This window comes from Protobothrops mucrosquamatus, unplaced genomic scaffold (genome assembly GCF_001527695.2).
Source record: "Protobothrops mucrosquamatus isolate PMUCROS unplaced genomic scaffold, P.Mucros_1.0 scaffold_147, whole genome shotgun sequence".
Classification (NCBI taxonomy): Eukaryota; Metazoa; Chordata; class Lepidosauria; order Squamata; family Viperidae; genus Protobothrops; species Protobothrops mucrosquamatus.
The window spans coordinates 129,143-148,898 of record NW_015386223.1 but is presented as its reverse complement, the minus strand read 5'-3'; the positions used below and the strand labels follow the sequence as shown (position 1 = coordinate 148,898).

Below are 19,756 nucleotides of genomic sequence, written 5' to 3'. Positions count from 1 at the left end.
CTTCCTTCCTTCCTTCCTTCCTTCCTTCCTTCCTTCCTTCCTTCCTTCCTTCCTTCCTTCCTTCCTTCCTTCCTTCCTTCCTTCCTTCCATGGAGATATAGCCTGGAAATGAAACATTTGGAAACCAACCCACAAGCTCAGTGAACAAGCCTCCACCCTCACAAAGAAGACTGTTTGGGTTAAGATAAAATCCAATGTTGATTTAATTGCCATGTAAATTAAAGGGACATTAATCGGAATGAATAAAAGTTATGGTGATCCTCTTTATAGATTCAAAGGTTTTGTTTCAATGTGACATCAAACCTTTCACTTGAGAGGCATCTTAGAGAGGTCTTAAGGATATGCATTTCTGCCTTTCAGAGGCCTCCAGCCAGTTCTCTGACTTGCCTCTCCTTTTCTGAACCCAGGGCTGGGGCTTATGTGGTGCAATCTGGTGGTGAGTTGCAAGATGGAGGGGCTTGCTCCCAAATAAATAATATACAAATCAGCCTTGAGTCCTTGTTATGTAGAAAGAGGCTCAGAAGGGATCCTCCCTAAAAACTTAACTGGGTTTATTTGGTAGTTATGCGGAGTGTGCTTTACACTGGCAAGATTCCTGTCTATGGACAAATAGCAATAAAGAAACTGTACCTGAGCAATTCATCATGTTGTTTTTGGGTTCCCTGCACTTGACAGTCTTGGGTGCTTACCACTTTTTCTCCATGCCTTGCAGAAAGGCAAGGACACCACTCCATCCCCAACCTTTCGCCTGTCAGATATGTCAGACTACAAATGCCATCACACCACGCAAAAGTGCACAGCCCCTTCTAGATGAAGATAAGGGGTTCTACAGCATAGCCTCCTTGGTAGGGCAAAAGGCATCACCTGCTCTCAGCTTTGAAGCTGCCAGTTTCTTAGACCTCATGTTCAACTTAGCCCGAGAGTTGGGTCCATGTGGACATTTCCCAGGCAGTCAACAAATCAATCAATTCAAGGAAAAAGATAGCTGGAATATTGGCTTACTTGTGGACGTGTATACTAGTGAACTGGGGGCACTGTACATGGGAGATCCTTCTTGATTTGCCTGGCACAGGAGCACCCTGCCTATGAAAGAAAAGGAGACAGAGAAAGACAGAGAGTGTTCTGAGGCTGGGAGATATGAAAAAAAAAAAATCACAGAGTTATGTAAAACCAAAATTGTTTCTTGACATATTCAGTAAGTTACATTTGCTCTTCTGTGCATGCAAATATACCTCCCAATAACCTGCAGCAGAAGTTCCTATCCTAACCTCCTCCCTACCCCACAATCATTTGTACCTAGAGCGAACAAAAGGTAAGAGAGCTGAGATCTGTAGCACTTAAATACCTGAAATTTCTCAGGTTAAGGAAGACTGGTCTATTTATTTATTTATTTATTTATTTATTTATTTAATTTATATCCCGCCCTTCTCCTTACGGACTCAGGGCGGCTAACAACCAGATAAAACACTAATCCCCAAAAACTACAAATTTAAAAACATAAGTAAAAACAAATATTAATAATTTGGTCAAATTAATTTAAGAATTGCTATTGATAGCCTGTCTCACCCCGTATAAATACCTTCATCTTACATTAAGGAAGATCAACCCATCCCAACTTGCCACACGGATACAAATACATAAAAGAGTTTGGAGCTGTGCAGCCTTGCTCAGTAATTGCATTCCTATCTTCTTGACATTGGTGGGAGGGAAGCCATCTTTAGGAGTCATGGAACACATCAGAAATGATAGTATACACCTGTGCTATATGTAACCTGACCGTATCTCACTTTTACTTGATTTATTCGATATATACCAGGGCTGTCCAACCTCAGCAAATTTCAGATTTGTGGACTTCAACATGTTGGAATTCTGGGAGTTAAAGTCCACAAGTCTAAAAGCTGCCAAGGTTGGATATACATACAGGAAACATGAAACCCAGTTTCACACATTGCAGTAAGCCATGGTTCATTGAACCACATTAGTCTGTTTCACTCATGAGGTAGCCATAAACCCTTCCTGGGTTCATGTAGATTACACGGTGCCATAAATGGCCTTCTGAAAGGGACTAAATACAGCTCTGACAACTGGCCTGGGGCCCAGACTTTTTTTGGGGGGCAATGTCCCATTTTAGAGGTGGTGATGAAGATTCTGTCATTCATTAGTCTGGCAGCGTATAAGGTGATAAGGTAGAACTAATAACTCCATGTGAACTTTAGGTATCCTGTTCATCAGGGTTGCTTTCTCCCATTTAAAAGGTCCAATGCACTTTGCGTACTTCCGTTCTTCCAATATTCTTGGAAAATGGATGGCTATTCTTCCTTCCTACTCTAAGTGGGGGGGGGAGGGGAGAGAGCCCCGAGAGAATAATAGAAGTTTGATTTCAGTTTCACTACACCTGAAACGCAGCTAAAGGTCCTTATTGCTATGTTGCTATCACTTTAGTTATGATGAATTATGCTCTGCTGAATGAACTGGATGGTCGAAAAATACTTAAAGTTTGCCTCTTTCTCACTGTTTTTAGCAGTAGTAGTTTACCCAATTTTCATCTTCTATTTTTACTTGATTTATTAAGATAATGAAAGGGGGGATGGGGAGAGAGAAAGAAAGACAGACAGACAGACAGAGATAAAAAGATAAAAAGAGGTAGAGAAAGTCAGAGAAAGGCAGAGAGAGAGAGAGAGAGAGAGAGAGAGAGAGAGAGAGAGAGAGAGAGAGAGAGAGAGAGAGAGAGAGAGAGAGAGAGAGAGAGAGAGAGANATTTTTACTATTTAAGGATTGGCAGGGTTCCAGTTGATACTGCTAACGTCAGGGTAAGGCTGAGAGATGAGCTTAGTCTACATTAGAAAATATTCCGCTGAAATATTTCTCTGAAGTTGAAGAAAAGGCTAGACAATCTCAGCTCTCAGTTTTAACTGCAAGGGCTATTATAATACAACATTATTTCTCTCCAAATGGGACGATTTTTCACATTCTTCTCAGTTTTTTTTAAAACAATCTAAATGTTTTTGAGCAAACGGGTTGCAAAATAGATTAAGTTGCTTTCTAAATACAGAGAAATTAACCCAATAGTTTAATATTAGTTACGTTAATTATACATAGATGTTTGCTTCCAAACATTAAAAAAATAAAGCTCTTGCCATTGTTTTTAAAAATGTAATGTTAAAGTATTATCATACAAATGGTGACAATCCAAGCTAGATTAACGGCTCTTATGGCAGTTAATGTGTTTCTAAAACTTCTGAGGAGCTGTTACAACCCATTATGGCTGAAATATTGGTGTATGAAAAATTAATAAAGCCAGCAGAAAATGGAATTTGGCATCTGTGCTAGCTATTTACATAGAAAGAATTACCCAGAATTAATTATGCCCTCTGTTACATTCTAATGAGTTTTTCATTAAAATGTACACTATTATGGAAACTAAACAAGGATTATTCAAACAAAAATGCCAACAGATGTTTTTTTTTTCAAAGAAAAAGAGGGAGAGAGATTAAAATTAGTTAATTGGTTGTACATTTATATCTAGCGTGGGGTTAATCGAACCCTATTTATCATACAGTTTATGTATATTTTGCAAAGAAAACATTATATGTGGAACCATGTATTAGCGCTTGGCCAACATTGTCTCTGGCATTTTTCCCCCCTCGGGCTGCTTCTTCAATTTAATGGAAAAGAAATTGTTATATATTTTTCTTCTTCTTTTTTAAAGGCAATATTGGATCCCCTTTAAATTTGGATTGGGTTGACTTATTCTCCAAAATACCAAAAGGTGGGATAAAAAGCAATGGGTGAAAGCTCATTAAAGACAAAAGCAGTTTAGGATTAAGGAGAAATTTCCTGACAATGAGAACTATTAATCAATGGAACAGTTTGCCTCCTAGAACTGTGGGTTACTGGAGGATTTCAAAAGTTTGGACAGCCATTTGTCTGGGATGATATAAAGTCTTCTGCCTTAAGCAGAAGGTTGGACTAGATTCTAGAAGACCTCTAAAGTTAGGACAAGAAGCAATGGAAGGAAACTAATCAAGGAGAGAAGCAGCCTAGAATTAAGGAGAAATTTCCTGACAGTGAGAACAATTAAGCAGTGGAGTAGCTTGCCTTCAGAAGTTGTGGGTGCTCCATCTCTGAAAACCTTTAAGAAGAGACTGGACAGCCACTTATCTGGAATGGTATAAGATCTCCTGCTTGAGCAGGGGGTTGGACTAGAGACCTGCAAGGTCCCTGCCAACTCTTTTATTATCCTGTTATCGATATAGCTATAGCTATAGCTGTATCATCTATAGATGATATCATCTATCTATCCATCATCTATCTAGCTATCTGTCTGTCTGTCTGTCTAGCTATCTAGCTACCTAGCTACCTAGCTACCTAGCTACCTAGCTACCTAGCTACCTAGCTATCTAGCTACCTAGCTACCTAGCTACCTAGCTAGCTTCCAGCTACCTATCTCTATCCATCCATCCAACTAGTTATCTATTTGTATCAAATCATAAAGTGCTCTTATTGCATCTGTTCTATTTTGGAAATAAACCCTGTTTATTCAGAGCTTCACAATCCTGTAGGATATCAGGGAGGAGCAAACACCAAAGGCAAATGACGTGCCCTAAATATTGTTCTTCTTTGGTTTGTCCCAAGCATAACTTAGCAGCTTTTCATTTTGATACTCCAGCTATAGGCCAACTAAACAGTTCAAAACACAAAGCTGATCACTTCTTAAAGATCAAGAGTTGCTTTTCCTGCTCTATTTCAACTCCCAAGATCCTTCAGCTAAACCTGTCCCGATGGAACTCTTGAGTAATTTGTGTTAAAGTATTAATCTGCTAAGGGAATAGAGAACACCACACTATTGAGGGGATATGGGAAACTGTGCCACGGTAATGCATGTACAACAGCGCACTACATGTATTAATCATATTACCAACAACTGTGCAATTACTGTTCAGAGTCAAGAGCATCTCTCAGGGGGGAAGGGAAAATGATAAAGGGGGTCATGCTGCCAAGAATCTCGGTAGCTTGGAAGGGCAAATATTGCAACTGAACAAAAATAATAATAATATGAATTGCCAAGCATAGCCTTATTGCCTTTATGAATGCTGGAAACAGCATCACAATATTGCTGCAGATCTGTGACCTCTTCCATCCAAGAAGAGAGTTACTAAACATCTATGGCCTGTAAAATCTTACTCTGCTTTATGGTGATCACAGTGTCTTGATTAAAAGTACAGCAACCTGGATAGAAAAATGTATTTCTTCCCAGCCAGGATGTCTATGAAGATTCTCAGTCATCCAGGTCACAGTTGTATCAAAAGTGTTTTTTTTTAATATTATTTTTGAAAAGGCAACTGGACTGATTTTTTGAGGAAGAAGAAAAAGATGCTTTGCTTCCTGTTCTGGAAGCTTCGTCAGTTGTACTGGAGGGTGTTAGAGATGGAAGGACAGTTATTGACACTTGAGCTTAGCTGGTGGGGGGCAGAATGATAGGTTCTGACAGGATGGTGTGTGTGTGTGTGTGTGGGGAAATGGAAAGATTGTGTTTTCTATATAGTCAATTGGTCTTAACACTCTCTGAGAGCCATTGGGGTTACTTATCCCCAATTTGCATGCAGTCCTTTTGGCTGTTCCAAGAAGATTCCACACCTCCGATTCCGGTGACCCTGAAGTCACAGGTAAAAACCCAAGTAACCACAATGGCTCTTAGAGAGTAATAAGACCAGCTAACTGCAAAGAAAGCACAATCTTCCCATTTCCACCCTAAATATCCTATCGGAAGGTCTATAGATATTCTCAGTCATCCAGATCATGGTTGTCTCAAAGGTGCTTTTTCTAGAGGCAACTGGACTTTCTTGTTTTTCTTTGAAGATGTTTTGCTTCTCATTCAAGAAGCTTCTTCAGCTCTGACTGGATGGTGGGGAGTGGAAGGATTTATATTCCTTGCAGACAGCTGGTCATTTGCCTTCTTTTGAATGCAAGGAATATAAATCCTTCCATTCCCATGCTATTCTATTCCATTCCATTCCATTCCATTCCAGTCCAGTCCAGTCCAGTCCAGTCCAGTCCAGTCTAGTCTAGTCTAGTCTAGTCTTCTGTTCCATTCCATTCTATTGCCATAGTGGCCCAGTGGTTAGAATACAGAATTTCAGTAAAAAACAAGGAAACAACAGAATTTTACGAGATATGGGACAAGTGTTACAATTGGTTAGAACAGAGGAATAAAAATGTATGAGAAGTAATGTAAATAATTGTAAATAAATGTAAGAGATATATGACACAGTACTGTTAAGGAAAAAAAATGTATTTTGTATTTTGTTTCTTGTAAAGTGAAAAAGAAAAAATAAAAAAAAAAGAATACAGAATTTCAGGCTAATTCTGCCAATTGCCGGCAGTTTGAGTCTCACGGCTCAAGGTTGACTTAGCCTTCCATCAATCTGAGGACCCAGATTGTTGGGGGCAAGGTGCTGACTCTGTAAACTGCTTAGAGAGGACTGTAAAGCACTGTGAAGCGGTATATAAATCTAAAAGCTATTGCTATTGGTATATATATTCTATCAATCATGGCCACTTGGATAGCTCTTCTGTGCTGACTGTTTATTATTCTACTCAAGTTTCTGTCTCCTTCTTCTTAAAAGGAAACAAAAAAAAACCTGGGATAGTAAAATCTGTTTTTACTAAAGAACTGTATGCATTTGGGAAGGGGGAGGGTGGAATTGCAGCTATAACAAGGTTTGCCAAATATCCTGACCATTTATGATTATGTTCCGGCTTTAGAGTTGAATTACATTACACGGCTCCATTATTGACTTTAATTGTCTGCTTCAAGTTGTCAAGTCATAACTATATCTTGCGTTTGCATCGCATTAGGGGACTTTTCCCCACCCCATACCTCTCTCTTGATCTTGTCCTATGGAGTAATTTAATTCCATTCTAATTTTCTTCCCTAAGCCGGCTGACTCTCCACCCAAGGAAGTGAGTTATGAATCTTGTTAAGGTTTACTGCCTTATAGCCAGTGCTGATGGAATATTTAATCAAAGAAATGAGTTGGCAGATATGATGTACAATGTGGTTATGCCTTGTGGTGTGTGTCTTCACCGCCAATTGAGAAATGGGTGAATTTGCCATTCATCAGTGCCAGACTGAAAGCTTTGTATAACCTTCTTCTCTCTCTTTCTCTCTCCTTAAAAACTTATTTATCAAGATTAAAGATATTTTAAATCAACAGCTTCTGTACAGATACATCATCTTTATTTCCAAAGTGGCTACATCTTTCATCATTTAGCAGCTGAAAAAGAGTCTCTCATCCTGAGCACGAAGTAATTTGAATTTTCCATGAAACACAAAAGAGAAAAAAAACAAACCTAAAAGGATAATGTCGAAAGTGCAAAATGCAACCATCAGTGTTTCCTTCCCTTTTATTAACATGGTTATTTCATGCTCTTTGGCTCCTCATCAGTGCTTGATCCTGGAACCTGTTGTAATCAAGTTAGTCATGAAGCCAATTTAAAAATGGAAAGAGTGAAAGTGGTTTATTATGATCATAGACCAGCATATTTTTTAAAAAATAATAATAATAAACCTGAGTTGCTTTCTTTCTCTTTCTTTTTCTCTCTCTCTGCTCCTTTTCTTAAAATTATTTTTTTACCTCAGTTGTGCATAAGAAAACTCTGAGGAAGCTGGGAATATTTTTAAGTATTTTTTAATTTAATTATTTTTAAATAAAATATTTTATTTTATTTTTAATTTTCAGAATCATTTTTCTATATGTCTCCAACAGAGGCTCTGGTGGGAGAAAAAACGGTAGCTAAAAGTATTGTTTCTTTTCTACATGTTTTGGGCAGGGCTTCTCAGTTCCCCAAATCTCTTTTTAACCTGAAGGTTTCTGTATGGTCATAATTCAGGACTAGATATGGCTCTATTATTCTGATATTAATGGGTTGATAACCTTCTTAGTTAATAACCACTTTATTAGCCAAAGACGAGGGAAAGTTTAAAGCACGATTGATTATTTGGGTTTCTTTCCCCAGGTATTAATTAATATTTGCATGAATTATACTAATAAGATTTTGGAACAATAATGTCTGGATGGTACCGAACAGCAAACTCACTTTCATTTATAATTCCCATTTAGCCAGATTAGAACTCAGTCATTTATTTTCTAATGAGTTATGTTTGAATTACCTGGGTGAGTTTGCAGTATACAAGCACAACGTTTTCTCATTAGCTCAATTTGCAGCCTTACTTACAGACATTAATTTTGACTCAAATAAATCCGTCTAGTTTCTGTACAACAGACTTATTAGAAAGGGCCATTTCAGTGATGTTTTAATGATCATTCAAGAAATGGATTCCATGTTTCAGACTTTGGACCTGCTATCATATCTCCCTTAGTCCTTTTTTTCACTAGACAAAAGTTTATAGGACTCTGGATTATGGCAACATCTGGAAGGTGCCTAATGTAACCTGGCCACTGGCTTTGAATATTGGCAGGTAGGCACTGAATATTGGCAGGTAACTGTATATACAGTTACACTTGAGTGGAAAAACTGGATTATAAACCTATTTGCACAACCAGGGATGCACTAAGGAGAAGGAACATGGTGCAGAGCACAATATTCTTCAAATGACCTCAGATATATTTGCCACAAGCTTTGAAAACCTCAGCAATTGACAGTGCTTTGAAGCATGAATGACTAGATCCAAAACTAAGAGCGGACTTAGCTCTAAACAGGTATCTGTTTAGAACTTGTTCACCAGCTAACTCTTTCTTCTAAGAGTAAGATATGATAATTCATGCCCCATATTAATACCAGTCTAATGGTGATAAAGATTCTCATTAGGAAGGCCAAATCCTTCACCCCCGGGCTGGCAATAAAATAGCTCTGGGGGAACTCCATAACACTGCGTGCCAAAAATCAATAACATGCCATTTTATAATTAAGAGACAAAATAAATGCTAAAGGAAAGTCCAGTAAATTAAGAAAAGTAACGTCCAGAGAGATGGAAAGTATTGATTGCAATGTACAAAATATGTGAAGTCCCTCTAGCCTACTCTTTGAAGGCAATTAGAATTTGGACAGTTAATTCTATATAAGCTGGAGGAAAAAAAATCCATGATTATACCATGAATGTATTATGATATTTGTCATTAACAGCAAGTAATTTGTTATCAAGCAACCAGTGTCTCTGATTAATCAATTAGGGAAGGTTCTGGCTGGGTGGCTTCTATATTAAAGCTGATTACAACAACAATCACATTGCCATAAACAAAGCCAGGGGTAAAATGAGAAATTGCTCGATGCCTCCTTTAATCCAAAAATGGAAGAAACACAAATTTGTGAACAGAGCATGGGGGTGGGGGTGGGATAACAGAACGTCTGAAATGATATTGTCATGCAAATTGCTGTGACTTAGGTGCATCAGATGTTGGGACATACATCACAGAATAACAGAACAGCAGAGCTGGAAGGGATCTCGGAGGTCTTCTAGTCCAAACCCTATACCATTCCAGACAAATGGTTGTCCAATCTCCTCTTAAAAACCTCCAGTGTTTGCGAGCCCACAACTTCTGGAGGCAAGCTGTTCCACTGATTAATTGTTCCCCCTGTCAGGAAATTTCTCCTGGTTGGTTCTCTCCTTGGTTAGTTTCCATCCATTGCTTCTTGTCCTGTCTTCAGGTGCTTTGGAGACCTCCTTTTCTTTCTGGCAGTCTCTTAGATATTGGAACACTGTTATCATGTCACCCCTAGTCCTTCCAATCCTTCTTTCATTAAACTAGATATATCTTAATTCCTGCAACTGTTCTTCATATTTTTTAGCCTCCAGCCCTCTAATTATCTTTGTTGGTCTTCTCTACATCTTTTTTATAATCTGGCCACCAAAACTAGATGCAACATTCCAAGTATGGTCTTACCAAAGCATTATAAAGTAGTACTAACACTTCACATGATCTTGAGTCTATCCCTCTGTTAATGCAGCCTAGGACTGTGTTGGTATTTTTTTTTTTTGGGCACAATGCTGGCTCATATTTAAGTGGTTGTCCACTAGGATTCCGAGTTCACCAGACTGGTGTTGTCATTTTGGCATCATTGTGGTTTGCTGTGGACTCAATTGGTCATGTATGGCACTACAGATAATTTTTACAGTCCTAATTTACTTGCTTAAAGTCAATAGTAGGCAAAATGGATCCTTCAGCATGAGATGATTCCCAGTTAGAGAATCTTGGTTCAGGAGTAGAGCTATTGCAAGTGACTCCTATTCTCTAGATATGGGAAAACAGAAACTAAAAATAATTCCCATCTCTCCAAGTATAAAAATTTTCTGCCTTTGAAGAAGTTAAATTTAGTTCAACTCTTTTAATTGGATATCAGTCATTGCAATTCACGGAAATAGGGTAACTATTTGATTAGGGGTCTGGAGGCTAAGACATATGAAGAACAGTTGCAGGAATTGGATACGTCAGTCTAATGAAAAGAAGGGGTGACATGATAGCACTCTTCCAATATTTATCAGTGGAACAGCTTGCCTTTGGAAGTTATGGGTGCTCCAATCTCTTGTTAAAAATCACTGGAAGATTTTAGCAAGAGATTGGACAGCCATTTATCTGAAATGGTATAGGGTCTCCTGCTTGAGTAGGGGTTTGGACTAGAAGACCTTCAAGATTCCTTTCAACTCTGTTATTCTATTCTATTCTATTCTATTCTATTCTATTCTATTCTATTCTATTCTATTCTATTCTATTCTGTTCTGTTCTGTTCTGTTCTGTTCTGTTCTGTTCTGTTCTATACCCTATCCTACTTTACTCTACTCTATTGACAGAAGACACACATCACACCATTCCCTGTGTTTTAGCATCTGCTACCCAAAGCCTACTCCTTATCTTACCTAAGGATAAGACTGCCTATTCAGGCTGGTAGGTTCTATCATCATGAATGCAATTCAAGTGGGACATATACTGCGACATGTCTGTCTTATTCAAGTGTTTCACCTTCTTCAAAAAAAGTTCCTTTCCAATCTTGTGAGCTGGCTTGTAAGTTGAGCTATTTGGGTAAAATGAAATGATTTGAATTATTCCTACACCTTCAATAATCACGAGAACCCTTTTTCTGGAAACTAGAACTTTCCTGGAAACTAGAACACATCCCACTGTGCCCACTTGTTGGTGGGGCCAAATCCAAAATGAATGGGAAACATGTTTTTCTATTTGTTTCTTTGACTCTCCTGTTTTTTTTTTCTCTCTTTCCCCTCCCTCAGAGGACTTCGGGATGAAGCACTAATTGCTTCCCTAGGGGTTTGATCTAATGATCTTCAGACAGCTTCTAAAATTGGGCTTGAGAAGTGTATACAGTCCTATGGATGCCAGTTGCCCAATCTTACAAGGATGGATGGATGGATGGATGGATGGATGGATGGATGGATGGATGGATGGATGGATGGTTGGTTGGTTGGTTGGTTGGATGGAAATAATATATACTATATTGTCAGCTTTTTCCATTTTAATACAGCTGTAAATGAAAGTGTTGAAAAAATTAATTAAATACTTGAATGACTTCTTAATTCCTCACTGAGAAAGGATTTTCTGGCCCTGGTAGATATTTTGCACTTCTAATTATTATATCCCTAAGTATTTCTGGAACAAGTGAGATAAAGCAAGCCCAGCCTTCAGAATGCATTATCATCAAGGGGCATAGCTAGGGGCTGGAAGTGACTATAGAAAACTCATTTATCTAGTTTTCATCCCATTTACTGACTGAGATAAACATCACCAAACTGCTTGGCCTCATCAGTGAAATGCCTAAAGTGGAGATTTCATTTCAGTTGTTTAACAGCCTCTGCATGCTACCCTTCATTGGCTATGGTTAAAATTGGGATAGGAAGTTGCAGAGACTAAGGCTTTCTTCCTACAGATATCTATGTTGTACATGCAAGTGTGGATGCTCACGCTGTTGACATACTTGTCTTGCCTGCATAAAATTAGGAATCTGTTTTCAGATCTAGAGTTGAAAAGATCTTTTGGAGCAGATACAAGTATGTATTTTCTCCGAGATCATCTAGTACAGTAGCTTTGACACACTAGAAAGAGATCTATTTAAGAAGATACCAACGGCATAACCCCACATTTGTTTGAAAGCACGTTGTCATGCCCTCCAACTGGGATTCCATGGTATTGTGCATATCTAGAAAGCACATAACACCTTTCAATAGATCAGTGATGGCGAACCTTTTAGAGACCGAGTGCCCCAAAACTGGCCCTGCCCCCGCTTCAACCCCTGCCCCGCCCCACCCCGTCCCCCACCCCGCCTGCCTCTGGGGCCACTCACTGCCTCCAGGGCCCGCTGCACATCGCCCAGGCAGCCCAGCAGCGCTATGGCAGTCACGCCCTCTGCCCACGCCCCACAGCATCAACTGTGCATGATGGGGCGTGAGGGCAGAGTCTTGTCTACGCTGCCTGGCTGCCATGTCCTTGGCTGCGCTGCTCCGTATGGGCCACGCTTGGGAGTAACTTTCCTCCAGGGGGGCTGCTGGTGAGGAGGGAATCGTGGGGGGAGGTGAGGCTGGGGCAATGGCACATATGCCCACAGAGAGGGCTCCGAGTGCCGCCTCTGGCACCCGTGCTTAGGTTCGCCACCACTGGATTAGACCATTTAAATCAAGAATGGGTGATCTGTGTCTTTTATCTATTCTTCACCCAATAAGGAGCCCCTGCAATGTGGGGCAGCTCTGCCCAAGTTTTTCTTAGGCTCATATCAGCTATTAACTGAGTATTGAAAAATGCCATCAGTTTGCCACCACTGCAATAGATGGTGCATGTATGCCCATATGTATTCTGTAGAACCTGTCAATAAAACTCCAATAACCCCATAATAATGTTAGCATTAAGAAAACTGTGCAACTCCTGTATTAGAGGAAGGTCTCTATGCAAAGAGTAATAAATTTAGGCAGAGATGAGGGAGGGAGGGACCTTAAATTAGCAACTGTCAAGCACCAGGGAAATCTGGAGATTCAGGCAGTTCAAAGGAGTATAAAGATTTATTGCAAGTTTAAGCTGTTTACAAGAATCTGACCAACTGGCCATTAAGAGAAATGGGTGGGAGATAAGAAAGGCATTCAAGGTGGAGTGGACTTAGTTGTCTTCTGGGCACTCAGGGACTCATGACTTATGACGCATTTGAGCGCTCCCTCCAACTCAGCCTAGTCATCTCCTACAACAACCAAGAGAACATAATCCGGTTTTAAGGCGATGTCTTCTTCAGAAAAAAAAAAATTTTTCTATCTGAGGCTAGGCTGAAAAGCTTCTGACTTGGCACAATTTTGGTACAGAAGTCCTTTAAAGAAGAGCCTTTAACAGATCCAATAGAGACCTGATGCCTTGCGTAAAGCAGTAGCAAACTTTAGTTAGTGGGAAATAATAAGGTTATATCAATGCCTTTTTTGGATGGCACACCTTTCTTCTCTAATAACACATAATTTTGCACCTTGCCATTAAGCCAACAATTTGAACAAAAGAGAATGAAAAGTTAGTAGGATTTAGGAAATTGTATTTTTCCTCTCTTAATAAGTATAATTGAATTATGTCCTAGAGAGAGGCTTCTATCACATCAATCAAAGAAACAGGCCAATGGGATAGAAAGCAAGGAAGCACATAATTTGGATATTCCCTTTACCTACCATAACTAAGATTTCATAGTACATGTGCTTACCTGCATAGAATTCTGGACTATAGACTGCACCAACAACTGGATTTAATTTCCAACCTGTAGTAAAGAAAGACAGGAAACCAAACTTGGTAAATTGGAAGTCATGGCATGACATTCTAATGAGGTTGTGACTGTACAATTTTTATTTTATATCTTTTAAAGAATTGTATCATGTCCTTCAAAGTGAATCTTTTCCAGAATACCTTCTAAAGGTTTTTAAAAAGCCACCCCCACCCCCCAACACACACAAACACACACATAACCCCCACACAAACCCTTTAAGTGGAAATGACCATTAAATGAAGGGGGAATTTAATGCATCTTTTATTACAAAACCACTTTGTATCAATAGACTTTTTCTTCAATACCAGGATATAATTTCAGCCCATTTCATGAAAAGAAGATTCTATTTATCCCCTTAATGCAAGTCTGTATAACTCTACAAAAAGAAAAAAAAATAACTTTCTTTTCATTTGATGAACAGAGGCAATCTTCTTCCTGGTTTTAAATTGGATGGGCTTAAAAGGACTTTACTTTCACAACACACTAAATCCTAAACCTGGATTAAGAAAACTCCAGTGGTGTGCTTATATAACATGCTTGCCCTAATAAATCATTTCATGGCTTAGCATAATGGCTTGGTTTCCCCAACAATACGTGAGTTCATATATAAATGAACCGCACCTAACTCTCACGTCTGGAAGAATTTTTCCATAAAATAAGTTCACTTTTGGTAAGTTTCAGACAAAAAGATCAGGAACTTTCCCCAAGTTTTTAATGGAAGATAATAGCAGAACTCATCTTTACAAGGACTGTCTACCTATTATTTTACTGCAGTCATGTTAGGGCAAATAAATTAAAAGAAAGCATAGGTACTTGGATGAATGACTGATAGGACCAGAAACCAGACTGGCAGTGTGTGTGTGAGAGAGAAAGAGGGGGGGTAGGGAGAAAAGGAGGGAGGGAGAGAGAGTGAGAGGGAGAGGGAGAGGGAGAGAGAGAGAGAGAGAAAAGGAGGGAGAGAGAGAGAAGGTGGGAGAAAAGGAGGGAGAGAGAAAGGGAGAGAGGGAGAGAAGAGGGAAAGGCAGAGAGAGAGGAGGAATAAGAGAGAGGGAAGGAGGGAGGGAGACAGAGAAGAAGAAAGGGAAGGAAAGGGAGAGGGGAAGGGGAGAGAGGGCAAAAGAGAGAGTAAGGTAATAGCAAATCACTTCCATTTTATTGCCAAGAAATTCATCTTGGATGTGACCATTAATCATCTGCAATTGAGATTTCTTTTAATAAATAAACAAATAGAGTGTTTTGTTTTAAGAAATGATGAAGCTGTGATCTTATTGAAAGAGAGAAGTCAACTTTTCATTGGTAAGGGCCACAATTAATATTTGTGTAGACCACAATAACCAATTATGCACAATACATACCATGTAAGTTAGTAAGGCCAGCATCTTCATTTTTTTTCCCATTTGGTGGTGGGGGCCATTGTTTTGTAAAGTAAGTTAAGCTTATTCCAGGGCTAGGCTTATTATAGAGCTACACAACCATTTTTGTGTGTCTCCTGACATGAAAACTGCTGCTGAGTTTTACACAAGTGGTCAGGAAAGACTCCTGAGAAACGCAAAAAAAAAAAAAAAATAGAGTTTGAGTGGAGGTCCCGGTTGCCTACACCCTTTTTCTAAAGGATGTGCACAATTTGGTGTATCCATTTTACTTACAATGTTCTATTTTTGCCAGTTGTGCAATAACCACACAGCTAAGTTTTATAACCCCGTGAGAAAGCAAATTGCAGCCTAGGATGAGAAGGGGGGGGGGGAAGTTAAAGAAAAGGAAGAAGGAATGCAAGATTTACTTTCTTCCACCCAAATCTTCCAAGCTGATCTAAGCCAAGTACTTAACCAACAAAAGTCTTTAATTACTCAAAGTGTAATTTTCTATAATACTTTTTTAATTCTTCACTTCTGCACAGATAAGCCATTTTGGCTGGTTTTTCACATCTGTCAGACTTTTCTGTCAAAGAGGCTGAGAGATAACCTCAGACATTTTAAACTATACTAATGGCGCCTCAATTTGTCTTCGGGAAGAGAGGGGGAGATGGTGCTTGAGAAGATGCAGATCGATGATCTCAGCTGAAACCTGCACTCATATTTCATCTCCTTCCCCTACCCAATTTGATGGCTGCATCATCTAGCTTGGGGAAGCTCTCTCTGCAAAGACTTCATTTATCATGAAAATAACAGCAATTAAACTTTACTTTGTCTTGTCAATGAAGTATTTGCTGGCCCATAACTGTGTGGGTTAATCAAGTGTGAGCAAAAGTTTGACACGTACGAGTGAGGAAATGCCAAGGAATCAAGTCTTCACCATTAGAAGAGGTAAATTCACCACTGTGGGTGTAGTTCTCGGAATTTGTCTTGCTGTCACAACACTTATCTCAGGTAGAAACTTTTAGAACAGACAGGAAAGGGGGAAAAACAACCTGTCTCTTACACAGATACAGTAGATAGACTTAGTGCCCAATGAGGAAAAAACATAATTTAGCATGCATACTTACTTAACTTTATTGAGGCCATTTACCAAAAGGCCTTCTTCTTATTGTATATGTTTATTCTATAAATATATTTATGTATATACTTATTGTATATAAATATACACATACATAAATACACACATACATATTTATTTATTTATGTATACACATACATAAATACAACTAGCCTTTTAGCATTTTTTTAAATTTAATATTATCTTTTAGCCATTTTTATTTTAGTCGGTACATATGTTTCTTAACTCTCCTGGCATGGTCACTTAGATGAGGAAAATGCATTCAGTAACCAAGTTTATTAATGATGTTTCAAGCAAAACAGGTATTAGAGAGAAGAAAGAAATTCATTGAACTTCTCTGAATATGAACTTATCAATTTTTGCATTTCCATCCAGAAGGCAAAGCAAAACTTCGTTGTCATTTGAAATCTGGCATTCCCCAAATTCCCTATAACAACATATCATTATTATTTTTTTGTTTTTAAAAAAGCATATTAGAAGGGGGGAAAAGAAAAAAAAATCTATTATCTTAGGAAAGATTATTTGCATTCTTAGTTGGAGATCTTGGAAAGCTAAGCAGGATCAGACCCCCCCCCCACTGCTTAGAAATGAGACCACTGGAAAAATACCAGGTCTGTAACCTAACTTGGAGTAGGGTAAAAGATACTAAAAAGAAAGAAAACCACTATAATATGGTTGCCAAGATCACTCAATGAACAACTTCAAAGAGTTACCAGTTTGACTCAGAAGAGACTTGGCCTTTATTTGCATTTCTATCACACAGATTTGCAAACAATAAGACAGGTTTGGGTATCCCAATACCTGCAAATTATGGACAAAAGCCTTAATTAAATTCCGAGTTTATAGATTCATCAAATCTGATGAGTCAATCTTGCCTGCAAAAATAAGAAGATGGGGAAAAGCAACATTAACAGCTTCCTAATGACACCACCTAGGATCTCATTAACACTGAGTTAAAAATCTAAAAAAGGTATTTTTAGGTATTTCCCCCCCCCGCTAGGCAGAGGTTGTGGCTGTGATCTAAAAGCTTCACAGGGTAGCTTTAGCTGCAAGCATCGAAAGGAAGATGAGTAGAGAGATTGCATTTCAGTGAAGAAAATGTGGGCTTTCCTGTATGGATGACTTGGACTGTTGCTATCTTGGACAATGAAAACAAGATATGGCTCTTCTTTTATTGCATTTTCAAAATTATTATTCTGAAACTTGCAGTATTGGGCTACAATCTTCTTTGGTGGTACTGATCTTGGCTGCTCTTCTTGATCTTCTTTCCTGGCCCTTATTCCAAACACAGAGCAGAAACTCAGTGTTAAGGAGAAAGGTCTTTCTTCTCTGCCTTTTTCCTTCTTCCTTTCTTTGCGTTCCTATCTTCTGAACCTTTGGAGACTCGCCAGGGATCTCTCCCTGCCCTGAATCTCTTCCTGCACTCTCTAACTCACTGCCAGGAAATCCTTCAGAAAGATGGGCTTGTCTGTTTCACACTGTCTAAATATTGTTTCTGATAGCACAGCACACTATTAGAACAATGCCTGGACATCAATTTGGCCCTCACTCCTTATCACAAAGATAATTAGGGCAAACTTTGAACAATCCATTTTTCCCATGGTCTCTGATAGCCAGTCTAGAGAAAAGGAGGACTGGGGGGGGGAGGGTGTGACATGACAGCAGTATTCCAGTATTTGAGGGGCTGCCACACAGAAGAGGGGGTCAAATTATTTTCCAAACCACCAGAAGGCAAGACAAGAAACAACAGGTGGAAACTAACCAAGGAGAGAAGCAACCTGGAACTAAGGAGAAACTTCCTAAGAGTGAGGACAGTGGTATAGGGTCTCCTGCTTGAGCAGGGGGTTGGGCTGGAAGACCTCCAAGGTCCCTTTCAGTTCTATTCTGATTGAAAGCTTCATCTCCCTATTTCTCCTGAGAGCGGATTGGACCTCAGCAATCTGTGATCCTAGACAACCTTCAACAATGGAAAATTAAAAATTAAAAAACTGGGGGCTGCTGAAATATAGAAAGCTTATAGAAGCCAAACAAACTTGTCGGGGAAAAAAAGAGGGATTTTGTGTGAATAACTGCACGTGCAAAGATGGTACTTTTAAGAAAGCCGTGGTTAATAAGAAGAAAGAAATAAGACTTCTACTCAAAGAATGTGTGTGGATATATTCAAATATATAGATATCAAGCTAATGTAACTTAGGGATAATACTCTGTTGACCAAACAAAATAAGATGTATTGACCTGATCAAGTGTTTTTATCTGTGTGCCTTTTTTTGTAGATGATGATGACAACCACAACTTTTATCTCAGTACAGGTAGTCCTTGACTTACAACTGTTCATTTACAACCATTCAAAGTTACAACAGCACTGAATTCTTAACTGAAAAAAGTGATTTATGACCGTTTCTCACAATTATGTCCTTTGTAGCATCTCTATGATCACGTGATCAAAATTCAGATGTGGCAACAGATTCATATTTATGACCAAAGCAAAGTCAATGGAGAACCCAGATTCACTTAACAACCAAGTTACTAACTTATCAACTGCAGTGATTCACTTAACAACTGTGGCAAGAAAGGTTGTAAAATGGAGCAAAACTCACTTAACAAATGTCTCACTTAACAACTTAAATTTTGGGCTCAATTGTGGCTGAAAGTCGAGGACAACCTGCGATGGCATTTGGGGCAAAGATTTGGGAAGAAAGAACTGGTCTTCATTTGAATTGTTTGGATTAATTCATGAGAGCCGTGGTGGCGCAGTGGTCAGAATGCAGTATTGCAGGCTAATTCACTGCTTACTGCCAGGAGTTCGATCCTGACTGGCTTGAGGTTGACTCAGCCTTCCATCTTTCCGAGGTCAGTAAAATGAGGATCAAGATTTTTGGGGGCAACAGGCTGATTCTGTAAACCATTTAGAGAGGCCTGTAAAAGCACAGTGGAGCAGTATATAAGTCTAGGTACTACTCCTTCCTTCCTTCTTTCCTTCTTTCCTTCTTTCCTTCTTTCCTTCCTTCCTTCCTTCCTCCCTCCCTCCCTCCCTCCCTCCCTCCCTCCCTTCCTTCCTTCCTTCTTTCCTTCCTTCCCAGTAGTTACAATGCAACATTATAGGCTGACTCTGCCCACAGTCAGAAGTTCAATTCTGACCAGCTCAAGGTTGACTCGGCCTTCCATCCTTCCAAGTTTGGTAAAATGAGGACCCAGATTATTGGGGGCAATAGGCTGACTCTGTAAACTGCTTACAGAGGGCTGAAAAGCACTGTGAAGCGGTAGATAAGTCTAAGTGCTATTGCTATTAATTATATTTAAATCAAGCTGGTCCAGGGAGAATTGGGTCTTCTTCAAGAAAAAGCAGAAAATATTAAAAAGCAGACTTTCTCCATGATGAACTCGAACTAGCGTGATCATGATATGTCAAACCTAGCTCATATTTTGTTTTTAATTTTGCCACGATGGGTAGAGATATACATGACAGGATCATTAAAAAAAATAAAGCTGTCCACTTATCTTTGTCCCACTG

At 39.1% G+C, this 19,756-nt stretch overlaps 1 protein-coding gene across 1 annotated transcript in view; it reads right to left on the bottom strand.

Annotated features, from left to right (window-relative positions):
* The window catches only part of LOC107290360 (RNA binding protein fox-1 homolog 1), a gene marked incomplete at both ends in the record, with an annotated part of 72,695 nt that overhangs the window by 29,977 nt on the left and 22,962 nt on the right, over positions 1-19,756 (bottom strand). Inside the window, 2 exons of the mRNA XM_015819241.1 lie at positions 1,003-1,083; positions 13,693-13,746. Coding sequence (XP_015674727.1) covers positions 1,003-1,083; positions 13,693-13,746 — 135 coding nt within the window. The remainder of the gene's footprint in view (positions 1-1,002; positions 1,084-13,692; positions 13,747-19,756) is intronic.